The sequence below is a fragment of the Podarcis muralis genome, chromosome 14 (genome assembly GCF_964188315.1).
Source record: "Podarcis muralis chromosome 14, rPodMur119.hap1.1, whole genome shotgun sequence".
Taxonomy (NCBI): domain Eukaryota; kingdom Metazoa; phylum Chordata; class Lepidosauria; order Squamata; family Lacertidae; genus Podarcis; species Podarcis muralis.
In genome coordinates this window covers 14,893,599-14,912,059 of record NC_135668.1, presented here as the reverse complement: position 1 = coordinate 14,912,059, position 18,461 = coordinate 14,893,599, and the positions used below count along the sequence as shown (strand labels likewise).

At 45.2% G+C, this 18,461-nt stretch overlaps 1 protein-coding gene across 1 annotated transcript; it reads left to right on the top strand.

Annotated features, from left to right (window-relative positions):
* Positions 1 to 3,494: 3,494 nt before the first annotated feature.
* On the top strand, positions 3,495 to 14,327 carry C14H15orf40 (chromosome 14 C15orf40 homolog). The gene is made up of 4 exons (XM_028706682.2): positions 3,495 to 3,647; positions 6,634 to 6,760; positions 11,517 to 11,644; positions 13,165 to 14,327. Exons 1-4 carry the CDS (start codon positions 3,528 to 3,530, stop codon positions 13,255 to 13,257), a joined length of 468 nt encoding a protein of 155 aa, XP_028562515.2. The 5' UTR covers positions 3,495 to 3,527; the 3' UTR covers positions 13,258 to 14,327.
* The last annotated feature ends 4,134 nt before the right edge of the window (positions 14,328 to 18,461 follow it).

Genomic DNA, 18,461 nt, shown 5'->3' with positions numbered 1-18,461 from the left:
ATATATATAAAATGGAGTAATTAAGAATATTGTTTAAAGTAGCTTAGGCATATATTTTAAGTATTAAAGATACTGGCTAGGTTCCAAAGGATCAGAATACGTAGTCTCACGATGGAAGTTGTTCAAAACATCTGGAGGGCACTAGGTTGGCAAAGGCTGGTGTACAGGTGGAATACCCCATATAAAATCATGCAAGCCCATTTTAAGAGTCTGAAATGCTACAACTCAAACACAAGTCTTATCACCTCGGTAAGGTATAGCTGTTTGCTAGGATGTGAAAAGCTTGTCACTTTAATCCTTACTCTGTATTGCAAAATCTACTTTAAAAGTACCATTGTGCTGAGTAATGGGCCTTTTTCAGAGGTAAAAATGAACAGGATTGCAAAGTTCCCTTGGCCTCAAAAACTAGTTCCATGGTGATTTGATTGGAAGCTGCTGTCACAGCAGCATTTTTCAAAGCTGCTTTGATCATTAATGCATGCCTCTGCTCGTTCAGTGAGCTATGGATCAGGCTAGTGAAAAAGTTAGAGGTGACTTCATCTTTGAGAAGATCTCATTGAAAATGTGCCACAAATGTCTGTGATCAGCGAAGCAAGCAGCTGCTGTATTACATATCACAACTGTCTGAAATGCTGCCTTTTCTGTTGAGGTGGTTAGTACCATATGTGAAAAGTGTCAGCCATAGAAAAATCTCTGTGTACCTGGATTTATGACTAAATCACATGTGACCATACTACCATAAACGTTACCCAGTTGTGGAAGCTAAGCAAGATTGGGCCGGGTTAGGACTTGAATGGGATGTGGGTGGCGCTGTGGGTTAAACCACAGAGCCTAGGACTTGCCGATCAGAAGGTCAGCAGTTCGAATCCCTGCGATGGGGTGAGCTCCCGTTGCTTGGTCCCTGCTCCTGCCAACCTAGCAGTTTGATAGCACTTCAAAGTGCAAGTAGATAAATAGGTACCGCTCCAGTAGGAAGGTCAACGGCATTTCCATGCGCTGCTCTGGTTCGCCAGAAGTGGCTTGGTCATGCTGGCCACATGACCCTGGAAGCTGTACGCCGGCTCCCTCGGCCAATAAAGCGAGAAGAGCACCACAACCCCAGAGTCGGTCACGACTGGACCTAATGGTCAGGGGTACCTTTACCTTTAGGACTTGGATGGATTGGGAGACTGAATGCTTCTCATCACCTTGTGCCTAGACCCTTAGAATGTTTTGCCATCAATTTTAAAAAAATTATTAAAGTACAAAGGATAGAAAACAGACTTCCTCCATCAGCCCCATCAAGCATTGTGAAGGAAGCTGGGAGTTGCAGACCAGTAACATTAGGTGGACCATGGGTTCCCTGTCTTTCTGGTTTACATCTTAAGATGTTTTTAACACCATGGCTTGGCTTGCACATCACGCTAACTCAAATCTTGCAGGAGAGAAGCTTGCAACTGCTTTGCTCCACCTCCCTGGTTATTCTTGCCCCCATGCTACTCTGTACTAAGATAAGGTTTGGCTTTGGTGGTGCAGTGCGCAGGCCAAGAGCCACATGCAGCCTTCAAGGCTTTTTTTATGGCCCTCAACCACATTTGACTCCCCCCAGCACTTCTACTGCCTTCCCAAAGTCAGGTAATTGAGGTGCTGGACTTTGGGAAGGAGGCATGAGGCTCTGATAGGGTCCTAGACTCCTCCCACCTCCTTCCCATAGCCTAGTTAGCATTTTCCCAGCTTTGGGAAGAAGATGGAAGGGCTCTTAGGACCCTGCTGGAGCCTGGTCTCACTCCCCTTTCCCCATGACAAGGCAGTGTGTGGCCCACCGTATCGAGGTACAGTGGTACCTTGGGTTAAGTACTTAATACATTCCGACGGTCCGTTCTTAACCTGAAACTGTTCTTAACCTGAAGCACCACTTTAGCTAATGGGGCCTCCCGCTGCCACCGTGCCGCTGGAGCACAATTTCTGTTCTCATCCTGAAGCAAAGTTCTTAACCCGAGGTACTATTTCTGGGTTAGCAGAGTCTGTAACCTGAAGCGTATGTAACCCGAGGTACCACTGTACTCTTGCAGCCCACTTGCTTTGAAAAGTTGGACTGCCCTGGCTTAAGTATTGCCCAAACTGGGGTTTATGCTAATGCTGTCTGCCAGACTTAATTTGCAAGTTTCTAAGTCTGGAGAAAGAAAGATCAGGTTTAACAGTGCAGCATGGCGGCGGGGGGGGATTGGGGTAGGTGTCAACTGCTGTGAGCTCCATTAGCTACTGCACTGATGCCAAGTACAGGGTGAGCAAACTAGACTAGTGCCTCTTCTTGAAGTTTAAGCAGCAAAGGACCAGGGGTTTTTGGGTGGGGGGGGGGAGAGACAATAAATCTACAGTGCCGGAGGCATTATTGGAAGACAGTGTTTAGATCACATTCTGGAAGATGGCATGAAACACACTGATATTTGTATAAAGGACTTTAAAAAAATTATCATTTTCATTTTTACAATTAAAACAATAGATAATCAAGTGCCAAATGCACATTTAGTTTGGACTCCCCCCCCCCCCACTTTCCATGGTTCACGTCATTTTCTTTTCCACTACATATTCTAATGAATCCCTATCTTCTCATTTCCTCATTTTTATATCTCAGTAATTGCTACTGCTGAATTTACTTGGTTACTGTTAACTTTTTAATACGCTTGCAATTCCCCCCCCCCCCACAAATGATCTACAAAACATTTCCAATCTCTCACACCTTGCCATTTCTACACATTCTATTAGTTTCATCTGCCATTCTTCCTTTGTTGGTATTTATTTATTTATATTTTATTGGGGTATTTTAAATTAAAAGAAATGAAATGTACGGGGGGGGGGGAGGAAAAGTGAGGGGAAGAAAAAAAGAACAACAAAGATGTGTGTGTGTGTGATATATTTCCCCTAAATTGATTTTTGAATTTTGAATTTTATTGTTATTCATATTTTTAAACTGTATTTTATGCTGCTTTTATAATTAAGTGTTTTAAATTTGTTGTTAGCCGCCCTGAGTCCGGTTTTTGAACCGGGAAGGGTGAGGTATAAATAAAAAAATATATTATTTTCATTATTATTATATATATGCATACAAAAAAAATGCAATATAAGATGCTCTCATACATTTTTATATAAACTGACAAATTGTTATTATTCCTAATACTTATTATTGGTATTGGTACTGTGTCCTCTTTCCACTCCTGGGCATATATCACGTGTAAAGGACTTTTACCCTGAAGGGTTGGACTAGATGACACTGGGACCCTTTCCAACTGTACGATTCCATAAGAGGAAGGGGGATGGAAATGCCCATTTCTGCATCAGCACGAAATGCCCTCCTTTTCACTCGGCCAACCAGCGCCTACCAAAGTCTGAACAGTCTCCGTCGTGGTCTCTATCTGAGCAGCTGCAGCACATGGAGAGCGCGAAGAAACCCGCCGTTAAAGGGCCTGCATATCACTCTGTCCTTTTTTCTTTTTCTTAGCTCTACGAGGAGAATGGGCTGCTCTGTTGCCGGAAGTGATGTACGGGGAATGGCCGGGTTGGCCCTTCTCGCTTCCCGTCGGGGTTCGCGGAACCTTCCCTGGGCTGCTGCGGCTGGTGGGCTGAGGGAATACGGAGGCGGCGGCGGCGGCGGCGCCATGCCTAAGAAGGTCGGTCGGAGAGCGCGGAGGCTCCGAGCTTCCAGACTAGCCGCCCTGAGGGTCCGAACGTAGAAATATAAAAGACCTCGTGTCCCTCCAGGGGGCGCACGTGGTTCTCCCCCTTCCTCAGCCCAAGCCTCACAACAACCCTGTGAGGTAGGCTAGGCAGAGAGCGAGGCAGGGACGGTGCAGCGAGCTTCGTGGCCTCCCAGGGCTTAGTGCAACCCTCGCCTTGGATGGGGCTGCCATACGTCCGGGTTTTCCAGGACATGTCTTGCAGTTTGCCTCCGAAAAGGGAGTCTTGAATTATTTTTCGGAAACCGGGCAAATCAACATATATATAAATAATATAGGTACAGTGGTACCTCGGGTTACATACGCTTCAGGTTACAGACTCCGCTAACCCAGAAATAGTGCTTCAGGTTAAGAACTTTGCTTCAGGATGAGAACAGAAATCATGCTCTGGCGGCGCGGCAGCAGCAGGAGGCCTCATTAGCTAAAGTTGTGCTTCAGGTTAAGAACAGTTTCAGGTTAAGTACGGACCTCCGGAACAAATTAAGTACATAACCCGAGGTACCACTGTAAAGGGACCCCAGTCGTGACCGACTGGGGTTACTGCGCTCATCTCGCTTTATTGGCCAAGGGAGCTGGCATACAGCTTCCAGGTCATGTGGCCAGCATGACTAAGCCGCTTCTGGCGAACCAGAGCAGCGCATGGAAACGCCGTTTACCTTCCTGCCAGAGCGGTACCTATTTATCTACTTGCACTCTGACATGCTTTCGAACTGCTAGGTGGGCAGGAGCAGGGACCGAGCAACGGGGATTCAAACCGCCGACCTTCTGATCAGCAAGCCCTAGGCTCTGTGGTTTAACCCACAGCGCCACCCACGTCCCTATAAACAATATATATATTAATAATAATAATATATGTACATACACCACCCTAGACCCGGAGATCTCAGGGCGGTTCACAGAACAACAAATGTCCTGGAAAACCTGCAGTGGGTTAAATTGTGCCAAAGCACATAAAAAAAGCTCCAAAACTCAAAAATACTTTTTGTGTGTGCATATGTGCATATAATTTTTATTAAATTTTCTGCTTTGCAATTTAGAATATTCATTTAAACAACATTAAAATGTCAATGACTTCCCCTCTTCTCTTTCCATGGTTCATTATTGCATACCATAAATCCCTGCATATTTTACATAAACTAAACCAGTCAGTATGCCATTATTACATCCATCAAAACTTGTTTGCACTGTTGAATTTATCTTAATGCCAACGTTTTCAAGTGTACACAATCCCCCCCCCCATATATTCAATAAACATTTTTCAATCTTCTTCAAATGTATGTTCTTCTTGTTCTCTTATTCTGTATGTTAGGTCCACAAGCTGCTCATATTCCAGCAGTTTAAGTTGCCACTCTTCTTTATTTGGGACCTCGCTCATTTTCCATTTTGGGGCCAACAAAACACGGGCCGCAGTAGTGGCATACATAAATAAAAAAATTTGACACCTCAAAAATTCTTGTAGCTTTTATGGAAAAAAAAGTTTGACGACTTTGATTCCTCTAAACACACACACAAATACAACTCAACAACTTGGGGCGGGGGCAAAGCTCAACAATTCTGACCTGATTTTCACTTTTGGAGATATGGCAACCCTATCTTAGAATCACAGAATTATTAGACAGAATAATATAATGGCACCTTAGAGACGAATAAATAATATTGTGGCATGAGCTCATCAGACGCATACAGGCATGCATGCCTAATTTTGTCTGCCGCTTTTCCATAGTTAAGGCCCTGCTCAAGGCGGCTTACAACATTTGGGGGGGGGGGGGAGAATCGCATAACTGCAAACGTAACAAAATAAATAAAACGCGTAAAGCGCACAACCAAATTGAATGATTTCCGCATAAATTATAATGAGTTCTTTTTTTATTAAAAAAATCAATAACCGCACCACCACCCCTCCCCCATCCCTTGCAACAGCCTAGAAGTTGTAATCAGTTAGATCAGAGCAGGCTTCCTCAACCTCGACCCTCCAGATGTTTTTGGCCTACAACTCCCATGATCCCTAGCTAGCAGGACCAGTGGTCAGGGATGATGGGAATTGTAGTCTCAAAAACATCTGGAAGGCCGAGGCTGAGAAAGCCTGGGTCAGAGGGAAATGAAATGCCAAAAGGGCTAATGCCAAAAGTGGTGGACTATTCTGTTAGATCCAGAAAACTTAACAGAATTGCAACGTTCCAATAAACGTTTTAATGATTTGTCCTTCTACTTTTTGCTTTTCGCTTCCCATTGGCTGCAGTTCTTAAAGCTTCCTCCCCTCACCACCACATCTTTATATACCTGCAAGTGAGGATTATGCTTCATGCGTCTTAATGGAGTGCAACCTAGTTCACCAAAGTTAACAAAATTTGTTATTCCACAGGACTCTTGATAACTTTGCTGTGACTGACTGATGCAGCTACGCCTCTGGAAATGGTTACAAAGGTTCTTGTGGAACATACCAGACAAAACAGACTTATGATAGCAGAAGCCAGTTCTCACAGCCAGTCAGCAACTGAAATTAGGAGATAGTTTGAATTTTTAGGGGGTGGGGATGCTGCCTATTACCTGGGGTTTGTGAACTTCTGGGTAGAGACACATTTGGCAGAGATGAGTCAATGCCTTTGAAACTTTTTGCAAGCCATTTAATTCAGCAGTCTTAATATTGTAGTTTCAGATATGCTTAAGCTGCCTTTCAAGGCAGTCTTTACAAGGCAGCATATGTTATAGCAATGTTTTATTTTTAAAACGACATTATACAATTCAAATCACAATGATACAGCCTGTTTAAATGTTTATTGTGCAATAAAATGCAGTAAAAATTAACAAAACCTATACAATAAAATATTTACATTAAAAGCAAAGTAAAACGAGGCTTTTTCAACTTTGCTTCCCGTGCCTGCACTCTCTGGTTCATCTTGTTTCTCTGTTCTGTTTTAAGGGAAAAGTACAGAGTAAGGATATAGCAAAGTCTTCGGTTCCTTCAGGCCCTGTAGCAACAGATAAAAGCGGCTCTGTTACCATCTCTGTCCATGCCAAACCTGGCTCCAAACAAAATGCTGTAACAGGTATGTTGGAAGTTGGAGGGGATAATGTTTTTAATTCCTTGTTATGGGAAATTTTCTTTGTGCAAATCTTGGGTTGGTTCCTGGAAGAGGCAGAAAACTCCTAGAACTTAGATGTGGACTGGATGCAAAAGGCCCTCTCAGCTGCCAGTACTCAGCAACTCATCCGAGGGTCCATTTATTGGAAAAGAAGGAATGGGAGGGTGAGCTGCCTTAGAGCTGTTACATGTGTTAAGGGGGGTAGAAAAGCACGATAAAAATTCTCATTTCCCCCCATTTTTTTTATATGATAAAGTATGTGAAGCTAATGAAAACAACACATCCACAAAACAGCACTAAAGGTTTGTACATAAACTAGGATAAAACAAAATGAATCAACATGTTTTAAAAGCTTGGGGAAATGAAAATGTTTGTGCCTGGTGCCAAATGGGATTAAAGTTGATGCTAGGCTAACTTCTTTGGCAAAGGCACTCCAAAGATGGGGTGCCATTGCTGAATAGGTTTTCCCCCTAGTAGCCAACACACTTCATATAGTGGGGCACCCTGAGAAAAACCTCTGATGATGCCTTCAGTTTATGGGTAGATACCCCAGATTCACGGGACGCGGGTAGCGCTGTGGGTTAAACCACAGAGCCTAGGACTTGCCGATCAGAAGGTTGGCAGTTCGAATCCCCGCGACGGGGTGAGCTCCCGTTGCTCAGTCCCTGCTCCTGCCAAGCTAGCAGTTCGAAAGCACGTCAAAGTGCAAGTAGATAAATAGGTGCCACTCCGGCGGGAAGGTAAATGGAGTTTCCATGCACTGCTCTGGTTTGCCAGAAGCGGCTTAGTCATGCTGGCCACATGACCCAGAAGCTGTACGCCGGCTCCCTCGGCCAATAAAGCGAGATGAGTGCCGCAACCCCAGAGTCAGTCACGACTGGACCTAATGGTCAGGGGTCCCTTTAGCTTTACCTTTTTACCCCAGATTCAAGCTGTAAAGCCTTCAAAGATCAAAACTAGTACTTTGAATTGGGTCTGGAAATTGACCAAGTTCCAGTGCAGTGGACAAATCTCCACTATAATATGATCAGTCCCTGTTAGTAATCTAGGAGGTCTGTTCTGAAGTAACTGCAGCTTCCAGATTATCTTCAGAGGACAGCCCCATGTCGAATGCATTGCAGTAGTCTAACCTTGAAGCTGCCAGAGCATGGATCACTGAAGTCAGCCTATTTCAGCTTAGATAGAGATACAGCAGGTGAACCAGCCTAAACTGGTAAAACTGGAACGTTCTTCACAGGAAGTGTAATTCGGCCCCAAACAGGGTGAACTCCACTCATCTAGTGTATTTATCTGGGTAAAACTTTAAGCTTATTAGCACTTATCCAGTCCATAAACCGTAGTCAGCGCCAGTTGCTGGGGAACACAAGTAGAGAGAAGAACACTGTTATGTGGGCTTCCTGGCTGTTTGAACATGGTGAGAACAGGATACTGTAGCAGATGGGCCTTTGGCCTGATTCAGCAGGGTTCATCTTAATATCATTACAGAGGAGGCAGGCTTAGTCGTTGTCTGAGGACTATCCCTGCCTCCGGGTCTGGTCCTGACCGGATGGATACTAGAATCAGCAAGGGATACCCACATGACCTGAAGGTGCTGCTGTGCAATGCCAGGTCAATGATTCATAAGACCACTGTCATCCATGACCTGATCATGGATGGAGGATTTGACCTGGCATGTATAACAGAGACCTGGTTGGATGAAGCAGATGGGCCTGTCCTTGCCGCTGCTTGTCCACCAGGTTTCTCTTACGCACAGCAACCCAGGTCATGTGGGCGGGGAGGGGGGGTTGCAGTGATTTTTAGGAAGTCATTAGTTTGCACCAGGCGTCCTGTTGGGAAGACCCAGTTTTCTGAGTGCATGTTCTGGAAGTTGGGCAATAGGGGCAGTACAGGATTCCTTTTGGTGTACCGACCTCCCCGCTGCACCAAGGATTCCCTGCCCGAGGTGCTTCAGGTCGTGGCGGATGTTCTCCTGGAGACACCTAGCTTGGTCGTCCTAGGGGATTTTAACATCCATGCCGACACGACCTTACAAGGGGCCGCTCGGGACTTCGTGGAAAGCATGGCCTCCATGGGGCTGTCCCTGAATAAGTCTGGCCCAACCCATAGCCGTGGACATGCCTTGGACCTGGTGTTTACCTCTATGGATGTTGGTGATCTGACACTAAGTAAAAGCGAAACGAAAGAAGTGCCATGGTCAGATCACTTCCTGGTGCAACTGGACTTCTCTGCGACCCATCCCCTCTGCAGGGAGGTGGGACCAATTCGGATGGTCCGCCCCCGCCACTTAATGGATCCAAATGGTTTCCAGAGAGTGGTAGGGGATGCTTTATCCCATGTTGATGGCCTTTCAGCTGATTCCCTGGTGGCCCGCTGGAATGTGGAGTTAACCAGGGCTATTGACTGTTTGGCTCCGAAGCGCCCTCTCCGATTGCATGGAGCCCGGACAGCCCCGTGGTTTTCCACGGATCTGAGGGCAATGAAACAATCGTTGAGACGGCTAGAGCGCCGGTGGCGGAAAACTCATTCCGAATCTGACCGGACACAGGTTAGAGCTCAACGTCGAGCCTACCAAATGGCGATAGCGACGGCGAAGAAGAATTTCTTCACCGCCTCTATTGCATCTGCAGAAAACAGCAGCAGGAGACTTTTTCAGGTGGTTCACAATTTAGCGGAACCACCTGCAACATCGGGGCCCAGTACGGGCCACATGTTCTCCTGCAATGATTTTGCAAAGTTTTTTGCAGATAAAATCGCTCAGATTCGGGAAGAAGTAGACTCCACCGTGGGAGCAGGGCCGGGGCGGGAGAGTGCTAGAGTTCTGTCTAGTCAAGTTGAGTGGGATCAATTCCAATCTGTTACCTCCGAGGATGTGGACAGGCTGCTTGGACGAGTGAAACCAACCACCTGTCTCCTGGATCCTTGCCCATCCTGGCTTATAAAAGCTAGCCGGGAAGGACTGGGCAATGGGCTTCGTGGGGTGGTGAATGCTTCCCTCCGTGAGGGAGCCTTCCCAGACCCGCTGAAAGAGGCGGTTATTAAACCGCTTCTTAAAAAACCATCTTTAGATGCGGCCACGATGGCCAACTATCGCCCAGTCTCAAATCTTCCATTCCTGGGCAAGGTGATTGAGCGAGCGGTTGCCGAACAACTCCAGGCACGCCTGGAAGAAGCGGACCATTTGGATCCCTTCCAGTCGGGATTCAGGCCTCATCATGGGACTGAAACTGCCTTGGTCGCACTGGTTGATGATCTCCGGCGGGCTAGGGACAAAGGTGAGAGCTGTTTCCTAGTTCTGCTGGATCTCTCAGCGGCGTTTGATACCATCGACCATAGCATCCTTCTGGACCGTCTTGAGGGGCTGGGAGCTGGGGGCACTGTTATGCAGTGGTTCCGCTCCTTCCTCCTGGGCCGTGTTCAGAAAGTGGTGGTGGGGGATGAGTGTTCAGACCCCTGGGCTCTCACTTGTGGGGTGCCTCAGGGTTCTGTCCTCTCCCCCATGCTTTTCAACATTTACATGCAGCCGCTGGGAGAGATCATCAGGAGGTTTGGGCTGGGTGTTCATCAGTATGCGGATGATACCCAGCTCTACCTCTCTTTTAAATCAGAACCAGTGAAGGCGGTGAAGGTCCTGTGTGAGTGTCTGGAGGCGGTTGGAGGATGGATGGCGGCTAACAGATTGAGGTTGAATCCTGACAAGACAGAAGTACTGTTTTTGGGGGACAGGAGGCGGGCAGGTGTGGAGGATTCCCTGGTCCTGAATGGGGTAACTGTGCCCCTGAAGGACCAGGTGCGCAGCCTGGGAGTCATTTTGGACTCACAGCTGTCCATGGAGGCACAGGTCAAATCCGTGTCCAGGGCAGCTGTTTACCAGCTCCATCTGGTACGTAGGCTGAGACCCTATCTGCCTGCGGACTGTCTCGCCAGAGTGGTACATGCTCTGGTTATCTCCCGCTTGGACTACTGCAATGCACTCTACGTGGGGCTACCTTTGAAGGTGACTCGGAAACTACAACTAATCCAGAACGCGGCAGCTAGACTGGTGACTGGGAGCGGCCGCCGAGACCATATAACACCGGTCTTGAAAGACTTGCATTGGCTCCCAGTACGTTTCCGAGCACAATTCAAAGTGTTGGTGCTGACCTTTAAAGCCCTAAACGGCCTCGGTCCAGTATACCTGAAGGAGCGTCTCCACCCCCATCATTCTGCCCGGACGCTGAGGTCCAGCGCCGAGGGCCTTCTGGCGGTTCCCTCATTGCGAGAAGCAAAGCTACAGGGAACCAGGCAGAGGGCCTTCTCGGTAGTGGCGCCCACCCTGTGGAACGCCCTTCCAGCAGATGTCAAAGTGATAAATAACTACCTGACATTCAAGAGACATCTTAAGGCAGCCCTGTTCAGGGAAGTTTTTAACATGTGATATTTTATTGTATTTTTGGTTTTTATGGAAGCCGCCCAGAGTGGCTGGGGAGGCCCAGCCAGATGGGCGGGGTATAAATAATAAATTATTATTATTATTATTATTATTATTATCTCAGTCAACACCAATTTAGCACTTCAACTTGTTGTTTGCAATGTGTGTTCACCCCAGATCACTAAATGACCTCACCCGCAAGTTTCATGTTGATGGTATATGAAAGTTTCCAAAAAAGCATTTTAAGGTTTGAACATCACAAAAAGCTTAATGAGTATCTGAGTCATAAAAGCCTTAAAATACTCCTTGCAGATGTGACGACAGATGCAGTCGGTGTGGCCATCGCTGCTCCTCCTTCCGAAGGGGAGGCCAATGCAGAGCTATGTCGCTACCTCTCTAAGGTCCTTGAGGTTAAGAAGAGTGAGGTTGTGTTGGAGAAGGTATTCCATTCTCTCTCTTTTTAATATGTTATATGTGGGGCTCTTGAAACTTATTCATGCTGATTAACCGCGGCAGGTCACTTTTGCCAACTTTCATTTTACCAGCATGGGGAACGCTCTTAATCCAACTGATATAAAAAGTAGGAGGGGACCAATTCCTGCAAAAGGTTGTCTTGAAGAACTAGAAATGGCTGTCTAACCACAGGCCTTGGAAGAGATGTTGATGGACGTAGAAGAGGCGGAGATATGATAGCTATCTTTAAATATCTAAAGGGCTATTGCATGGAAGATGAAGCAAGCTTGTTTTCTCCTGCTCTGGAGGGTAGAACACAAACCAATGGCTTCAAGTTACAAGAAAGGCAGTGTTAGAAACAGAGATATGAAAGCTAGGAGCTAAACGGCACCTTAAACTTAAGTTATGGGTGCAACAACGGAATGTCTAGGCATGCTTCTTTTATAGCAAGAATTCAAAGCTGAAAATGAATGAACTACGGCTGAAATATTATGTTCATTTTTCACATGGTCTAGTCCAGGGGTCAGCAAACTTTTTCAGCATTGTCCCTCAGACCTTGTGGGGGGCCGGACTATATTTTGAAGGGGGAGGGGACTAATTCCTATGCCCCACAAATAAGCCAGAGATGCATTTTAAATAAAAGGACACATTCTACTCATGTAAAAACACACTGATTCCCAGACCATCTGTGGGCCGGATTTAGAAGGCAATTGGGCTGGATCTGGCCCCTGGGCCTTAGTTTGCCTACCCATGGTCTAGTCCTTCCCCTGCCCACCCCCCTAATATTCTTAAGAGGGTCTTCAGAGAGTAGCTGGAAGTGGGGGGGGGGGCAGAAAAAGGTCCTCCTTTCCTTCCACTCTGCAGTTTTAATCTGAAACCTTAGGCACAGTACTGTGCCCAGAGCTCGGAAACCACTCGTGCTAATGAAATTCCGTCACAAAACATGCCTAGAACAATGGGAGTTTCGAACACTGAAGACGGGAGATTCCAACTGAACATCGGGAAGAACTTTCTGACAGTAAGAGCTGTTCGACACTGGAATGGACTCCCTCAGAAGGTGGTGGACTCTCCTTCATTGGAGGCCTTTAAACAAAGATTGGACGACCATCTGTCATGGACCATCTGATATTCCTGCAAAGCAGAGGGTTTGACTAGATGACCCTCATGACCCTTTCCAATTCTACAATTCTCTCTGCCATCAGCTCCAGCAAGCATGGCTAATGGTCAGGAGTGACCGGGTTTGTAGTCCAATTCTCTGTTCATTATTGTCATTCACATTAATTGATCCTTTAAATATTGTCCATGACTTTTTCAAACTCTTTAAGGAGTCCAGTGAGTGCCTGATAGCAGCTGATGCTGTAGCGCTGCTGTAGCTAAGCAGGCACAGAAACCTGGTCAGAAACTTGGATGGGAGATGACCAGGAGTCCCATGTAGAAACGTTGTCAAAATATGCAGGTGTTAATGTGTGAAATCATCTTAAAGTTATTTGCTTTTTTATTAAAACAGGGAGGCAAATCTCGAGAAAAAGTAGTGAAGATTTTGGCACCAGTGACTCCCGATGAAGTTTTAGAGAAGTTGAGAAAAGAAGCTGCCAGCTGAGACATTTCCAAAGCAATAAATGAGCAAAGTCGTCTCAGCAGGTCGTTTTGCTGAAGGTGAAGGACAAAGAAGGTTGTACACAGGAGAGCACATTTTAAAAGGTGGCAGAGAAGCTCAACGTGCATCTGTAGACAACCGCAAAGATGAATTTAAGAGCGATCACAAGGTACAAAAGCTAATGTTATTTGAGAGAGCCTCAGGACTCCAAGACTTCATTAATTGGAAAAGATGAAATTGTGGTATAATTGATATTATTTTATTGCCAGAATTTCTATACTGCTTAATTGATGTAAACCTTCTAAGTGGTTTACATCGGACAATAGCAACTATTCATTAAAATCACCAATAAAAACAAATGTTAAAAACCAGCTGACATAACATTGATGAAAATATAAATAAAACCAACATTTTTTAAAGCAGATACACATAAAAAAATGATATTCAAATTACATGTCTGATAATGCATTAAAAGAAAACGTGATGAAGATGCTGTATAGATGGTACATCACACCAGTTAAGTTAGCAAAAATGTATAAAGTCAGTAATAAATGTTGGAAATGTAAAGAAAAAGAAGGATTATTTTATCATATGTGGTGGGAATGTAAAAAGGCGAAATGCTTCTGGGAGATGATATATAATGAGTTGAAAAAAATGTTGAAATACACTTTTATTAAAAAACCGGAAGCATTTCTTTTAGGTATTGTTGGAAATGATATAAACAGGAAAGACTGTAAGTTGTTTTTATATGCAGTAATTGCAGCAAGAATATTATTGGCCCAAAAATGGAAGCAAGAAGAACTACCAACATTAGAAGAATGATGGATGAAATTGATGGACTACGCAGAATTAGACAAGCTAACAGGAAGGATCCGAGACCGGCGGGACCAGAGGTTTACCGAAGACTGGACTAAATTTACTGAGTATTTGAAAAGTATTTGTGATGATCAGATTACGTTTGTAGGACTACAAGAAGTTCTGCGAGGAGTAATTTAAGAAATATAGTAAAAATGGAAAGGGAGAAATGTTTGTTAGAAAAGGTAAAGGCAATTATTAAAAAAAAAATTAACAAATTACATGTCTGGGTAGGTAGACTCACCTAAAGTGTGTAGCAGGTGCTGAAATCAACACAGCGAAGGCACATGTCTTAACATCAATGGGCAGGGAGTTCCGAAGAGTAGGTGCTACCAAACTCAAGGATCAGTGACTTGGAAATGCAGAACAAGCATAATGTGGCACTTGTAAAAGTGGCAGTTCTGCAAACTGATGTGGGCAAATGAGCACATCAGGCAGTGCTCTCTTTTTTATATATGTGGGGGGGGGGGAGGTGCTGGTACTCACCATGAAGTTGTTGAAGTAAGTGCCGGTACCGCGTACCCTTAAGTACTCTTAGGTACCTGGGGGGGGGAGCACTGCATGTGGGGCAAGGTGATCCTTTTTGATGGGTCACTGCTGGAAGTTCTCCAAATAGCATTTTATATAGTAGCCTGGAAGCAGATTACTGTTTCTGGAAGTGTTAAAATGTTGAACTTAGTTGCCTGTGTGTGCACTCAACCCAAGAACGTCTCTAGAAAATAGGTTTTGCAGGTTGCTGTGGTTTAATAACTTGTAAAACCTGTTTAGCCAAAGACTACCACCCTGCAAATATATGGGAAAAGATTAAGAAATGGGTCCCCAAATGCATGCATGATTCAAAGAAGGTCCTGGGTCTTGTTGCATCCCACCTTGGATCAGGCTGCAGCATGTTAGTGGGTGCCAACCCACCAGCTGAAGACCAGTGGTGTAGACAATACTGAACTGAATGGACCGGTTTCATGTGTTACTCTGTGTTGGGCTGAGAGAAAGAGAGGAACTGGCCCAAGGTCACCCAGTGAACTTCATGGCTGAGTTTGGGATTTGAACCCTGCTTTCGCAGGTTCTAGTCTAACACATCCAAAACATCTGGAGCATTCCAGCTAGGGTGGGGATCATTCACATGGTCTCTCGTCTGAGCCTTGTCAGTGGTGCTGAGCCTTTGCTTCCTGGTTCTGTTTTGGCAAGTGCGGGGTTTCTTTGAATTTTTTCCCTCCAGAAGCCGAGCAGAAGAACAAAGTTGACATGTTAGAGCCTCACTGAATGTGACTTTGGGTGAGGGCGGGTGTTACTTTTCCAAATAAAGAGGAAATGCATCACCCACAAAAAAAGACATTGATGTGCATCAACTTTTCATATGCTAATTTATTAATAATATTAATAATTGAATTTATATCCAACTCTTTCTTCCAAAGGAGCTGAGAATGGCAGATGCACAATTTAAAAGCCAAGCCAAGCCAAGCCATTCTAAAACAGTTAAAACAGTTAAAAAACAATTATAATTAAAAACATGTAAAAGCAGTTACAGTTTAACATTCTTCTATCCAACTATCTTTCGGCGGAGGCGTAACTAGGCTCCTGTGTGTTCTTGGCATTGAGCCATATTGGTGCCCGCCCCCATCTTTTGCACCCCTGGCAGGAAGCTGTATTAGCACCTCTGAATCTAGAGAGACCATGGACCAGAAACTCAAAAAGAAGAAGAAGAAGAGAAGAGTTTGGATTTGATATCCCGCCTTTCACTCCCTTTAAGGAGTCTCAAAGCGGCTAACATTCTCCTTTCCCTTCCTCCCCCACAACAAACACTCTGTGAGGTGAGGGAGGCCGAGAGGCTTCAGAGAAGTGTGTCTGGCCCAAGGTCACCCAGCAGCTGCATGTGGAGGAGTGGAGACGCGAACCCAGTTCACCAGATTACGAGACTACCGCTCTTAACCACTACACCACACTGGCTCTCAGTGTCTTAGCCTTGGGCTGCTGCAACGGCTTTGGAACTGCCCATCAGCAACAGGGCAGAGACTCCAGGCCTGGACCTCATGCTGAAAAAGAAATGCATGACTACACCAAGGGGAACAAGGCCTCTGTCCATTCTACTCGCAGTTCCCTTAGAAATGATTATCTGCCTTCAAGCTCGGTGCCTGAACAACATTTGGAAGACCTGTTTTGTTCTCGTGTTAGTAAGAATCTCTCTCCCGTAGTATATTAGTATACTTGCTGCCATTTGGTACAGTGGTACCTCGCAAGACGAATGCCTCGCAAGACAAAAAACTCGCTAGACGAAAGGGTTTTTTTGTTTTTTGAGCTGCTTCACAAGACGATTTTCCCTATGGGCTTGCTTCACAAGACGGAAACGTCTTGCAAGTTTGTTTCCTTTTTCTTAACACCGTTAATACAGTTGCGACTTGACTTCGAGGAGCAACTCATAGAACGCGGTGTGGTAGCCTTTTTTGAGGTTTTTTAAGACTGTGGTGATTTTTGAAGCTTTTCCAAAACTTTCCCGACACCGTGCTTCGCAAGACGAAAAAAATCGCAAGACGACAAAACTCGCGGAACGAATTAATTTCGTCTTGCGAGGCACCACTGTATGGGTAAATATGCATTGGTACTTCATATCTGCATATGAGGAACCATTGCCAGTCTCCCACCTGTACCTATTACAGTGAAGATGCAACTGTATGAACCTTTTCTCCCCCTGCTGTTCCCCATCCACAAGCCCGGGAGAAACAGCTCATAAGAGAATGTGAATTCTGATCTTGCTATGTTCTGCCTTTCCAGCTCTCCTTTGGCATTAATGTTTTCTGACTGCATGTTTCAAAACTGGGTTTTCTGGTTCTTTGCTTTTCGCATCATATTGGGTTTCCTGCCTTGTACATACATGGCCAAGGGTGCCTTAGGTACTGAGGCGCTCATTTCAAAATACAGTAGGCCTGACACGCTGTCAGCTCGATGATTTGTGTCTGTCAGAGACTCCCACTTAAAGCACTGATTCCATGGTTTGTCAAATAGCAGTGTAAAGCCAACGGGACTTTCTGTGTGGCCATTGAGCTGGAGGATATTCACTCCTTTGACCTGTACTGGAAGAGTAAGGGGCTTTCCTTGAGGAAATGCTGTGAGCAGAAGGGAGCGCTGCCTGCGATCTTGGAGACAGTGGGAACTGGGATATGGCAGCAACTAGCCTCTCTGGGACTTGAACTGAGAAAAAAGCAGCTTTCAAATCTCTGCCACCAATCAGTGTATTCCATTCTCAACTAAAACCCAGCTTGATCATCACCTCATTTGTCTCTCTTGGTTTTATTCATTTATGTTCTTTCTCATGTTCTCTGTGTCTCAGTGGCAGCAATAACTCTGATATGAATTACTTATCATTTTTCCATGCTAAGGCTGTCAGAAAGTCTGCTGCAATGCTATGTAAGTTCCCGCAGAAGTCAATCCCAGCTTGTGTTAGATGAGGTTTACTTCCAGAAAAGTGTGCATAGGATTGTGCTTTAGCTGATTTAATTGCCCGAGTTTTGATTGTCTGATTTACTTTCCCCCTTGCACTATTTAGGCAGTCTTCCCTTTTAACTTTGTAGTTCACCTTAAATGACTGCGTTCATGTTCTTCTTCTTGCTGAGTGGTGCAGTTAAGTAATTTTAGACTCTGGACTTAATGGTCTTTAGGTGATTAATGCCCATGCCATCACTTATATCAAGATGTAGTTAAACCATCCCTGCTGCCTTCTGCTCATTCTTTCATTTGAGACCCTGGACCAAAGTCCTGTATTGACTGCACCACTTTTCCTTCCTACTTAAAAGGATTCACTTATTCCCCCAAATGCTACTCTCTGAATCAGTCTTTCAGCTGCTTTCATTTGCATCCCTCTCCACCTTCCTGCACAAAACCTCCCATTGCACATTTTCTTTGCTCTCCTTCATCCATCTTAATAAGCCGTTGAAATTGACATCCTTTTCAGTAACCCACAGCTGCTATTTTACTGGGAAGTAGTAAGCTAGGAACTTTGTCTTCATTATGTCACCTTATTCTTATTATTTCCTCTTTGGGTGCCTCTAAAACAGCCTTGACCAGCTGAGCTTCGGTGTATTTCAGCTTCCTCTGTTCCGCATCTTAAAAACTTTTCTTTTCACGAGATTCATTGTTCTGTTTGCATACTTTCACGCTAGCTGTTTGGTTGCTTGTTCAGGAGCATAGTCACTTACAAACCATTTGGGCTCCAAAAGGTTGCAAACTGGTAAGTCCAGAATAGCCCTTTTGGCACCGGGAAGCGAGGAAAAACCTGGAGTCATTTAGTTGCAGCTCCCTGTGAACATGACCCCTTGGCGCCCTAACCCGCGGGGTCACGGTTTTGCCCAAAACCTGACATT

Excerpts from the sequence above, each read along its gene's own strand:
- C14H15orf40 (XM_028706682.2), top strand. The coding sequence starts at position 3,528 with ATGGCCGGGTTGGCCCTTCTCGCTTCCCGTCGGGGTTCGCGGAACCTT. Across the intron at positions 6,761-11,516 it reads CAAACAAAATGCTGTAACAG|ATGTGACGACAGATGCAGTC; the intron begins GTATGTTGGAAG and ends TACTCCTTGCAG. Across the intron at positions 11,645-13,164 it reads GTGAGGTTGTGTTGGAGAAG|GGAGGCAAATCTCGAGAAAA; the intron begins GTATTCCATTCT and ends TTATTAAAACAG.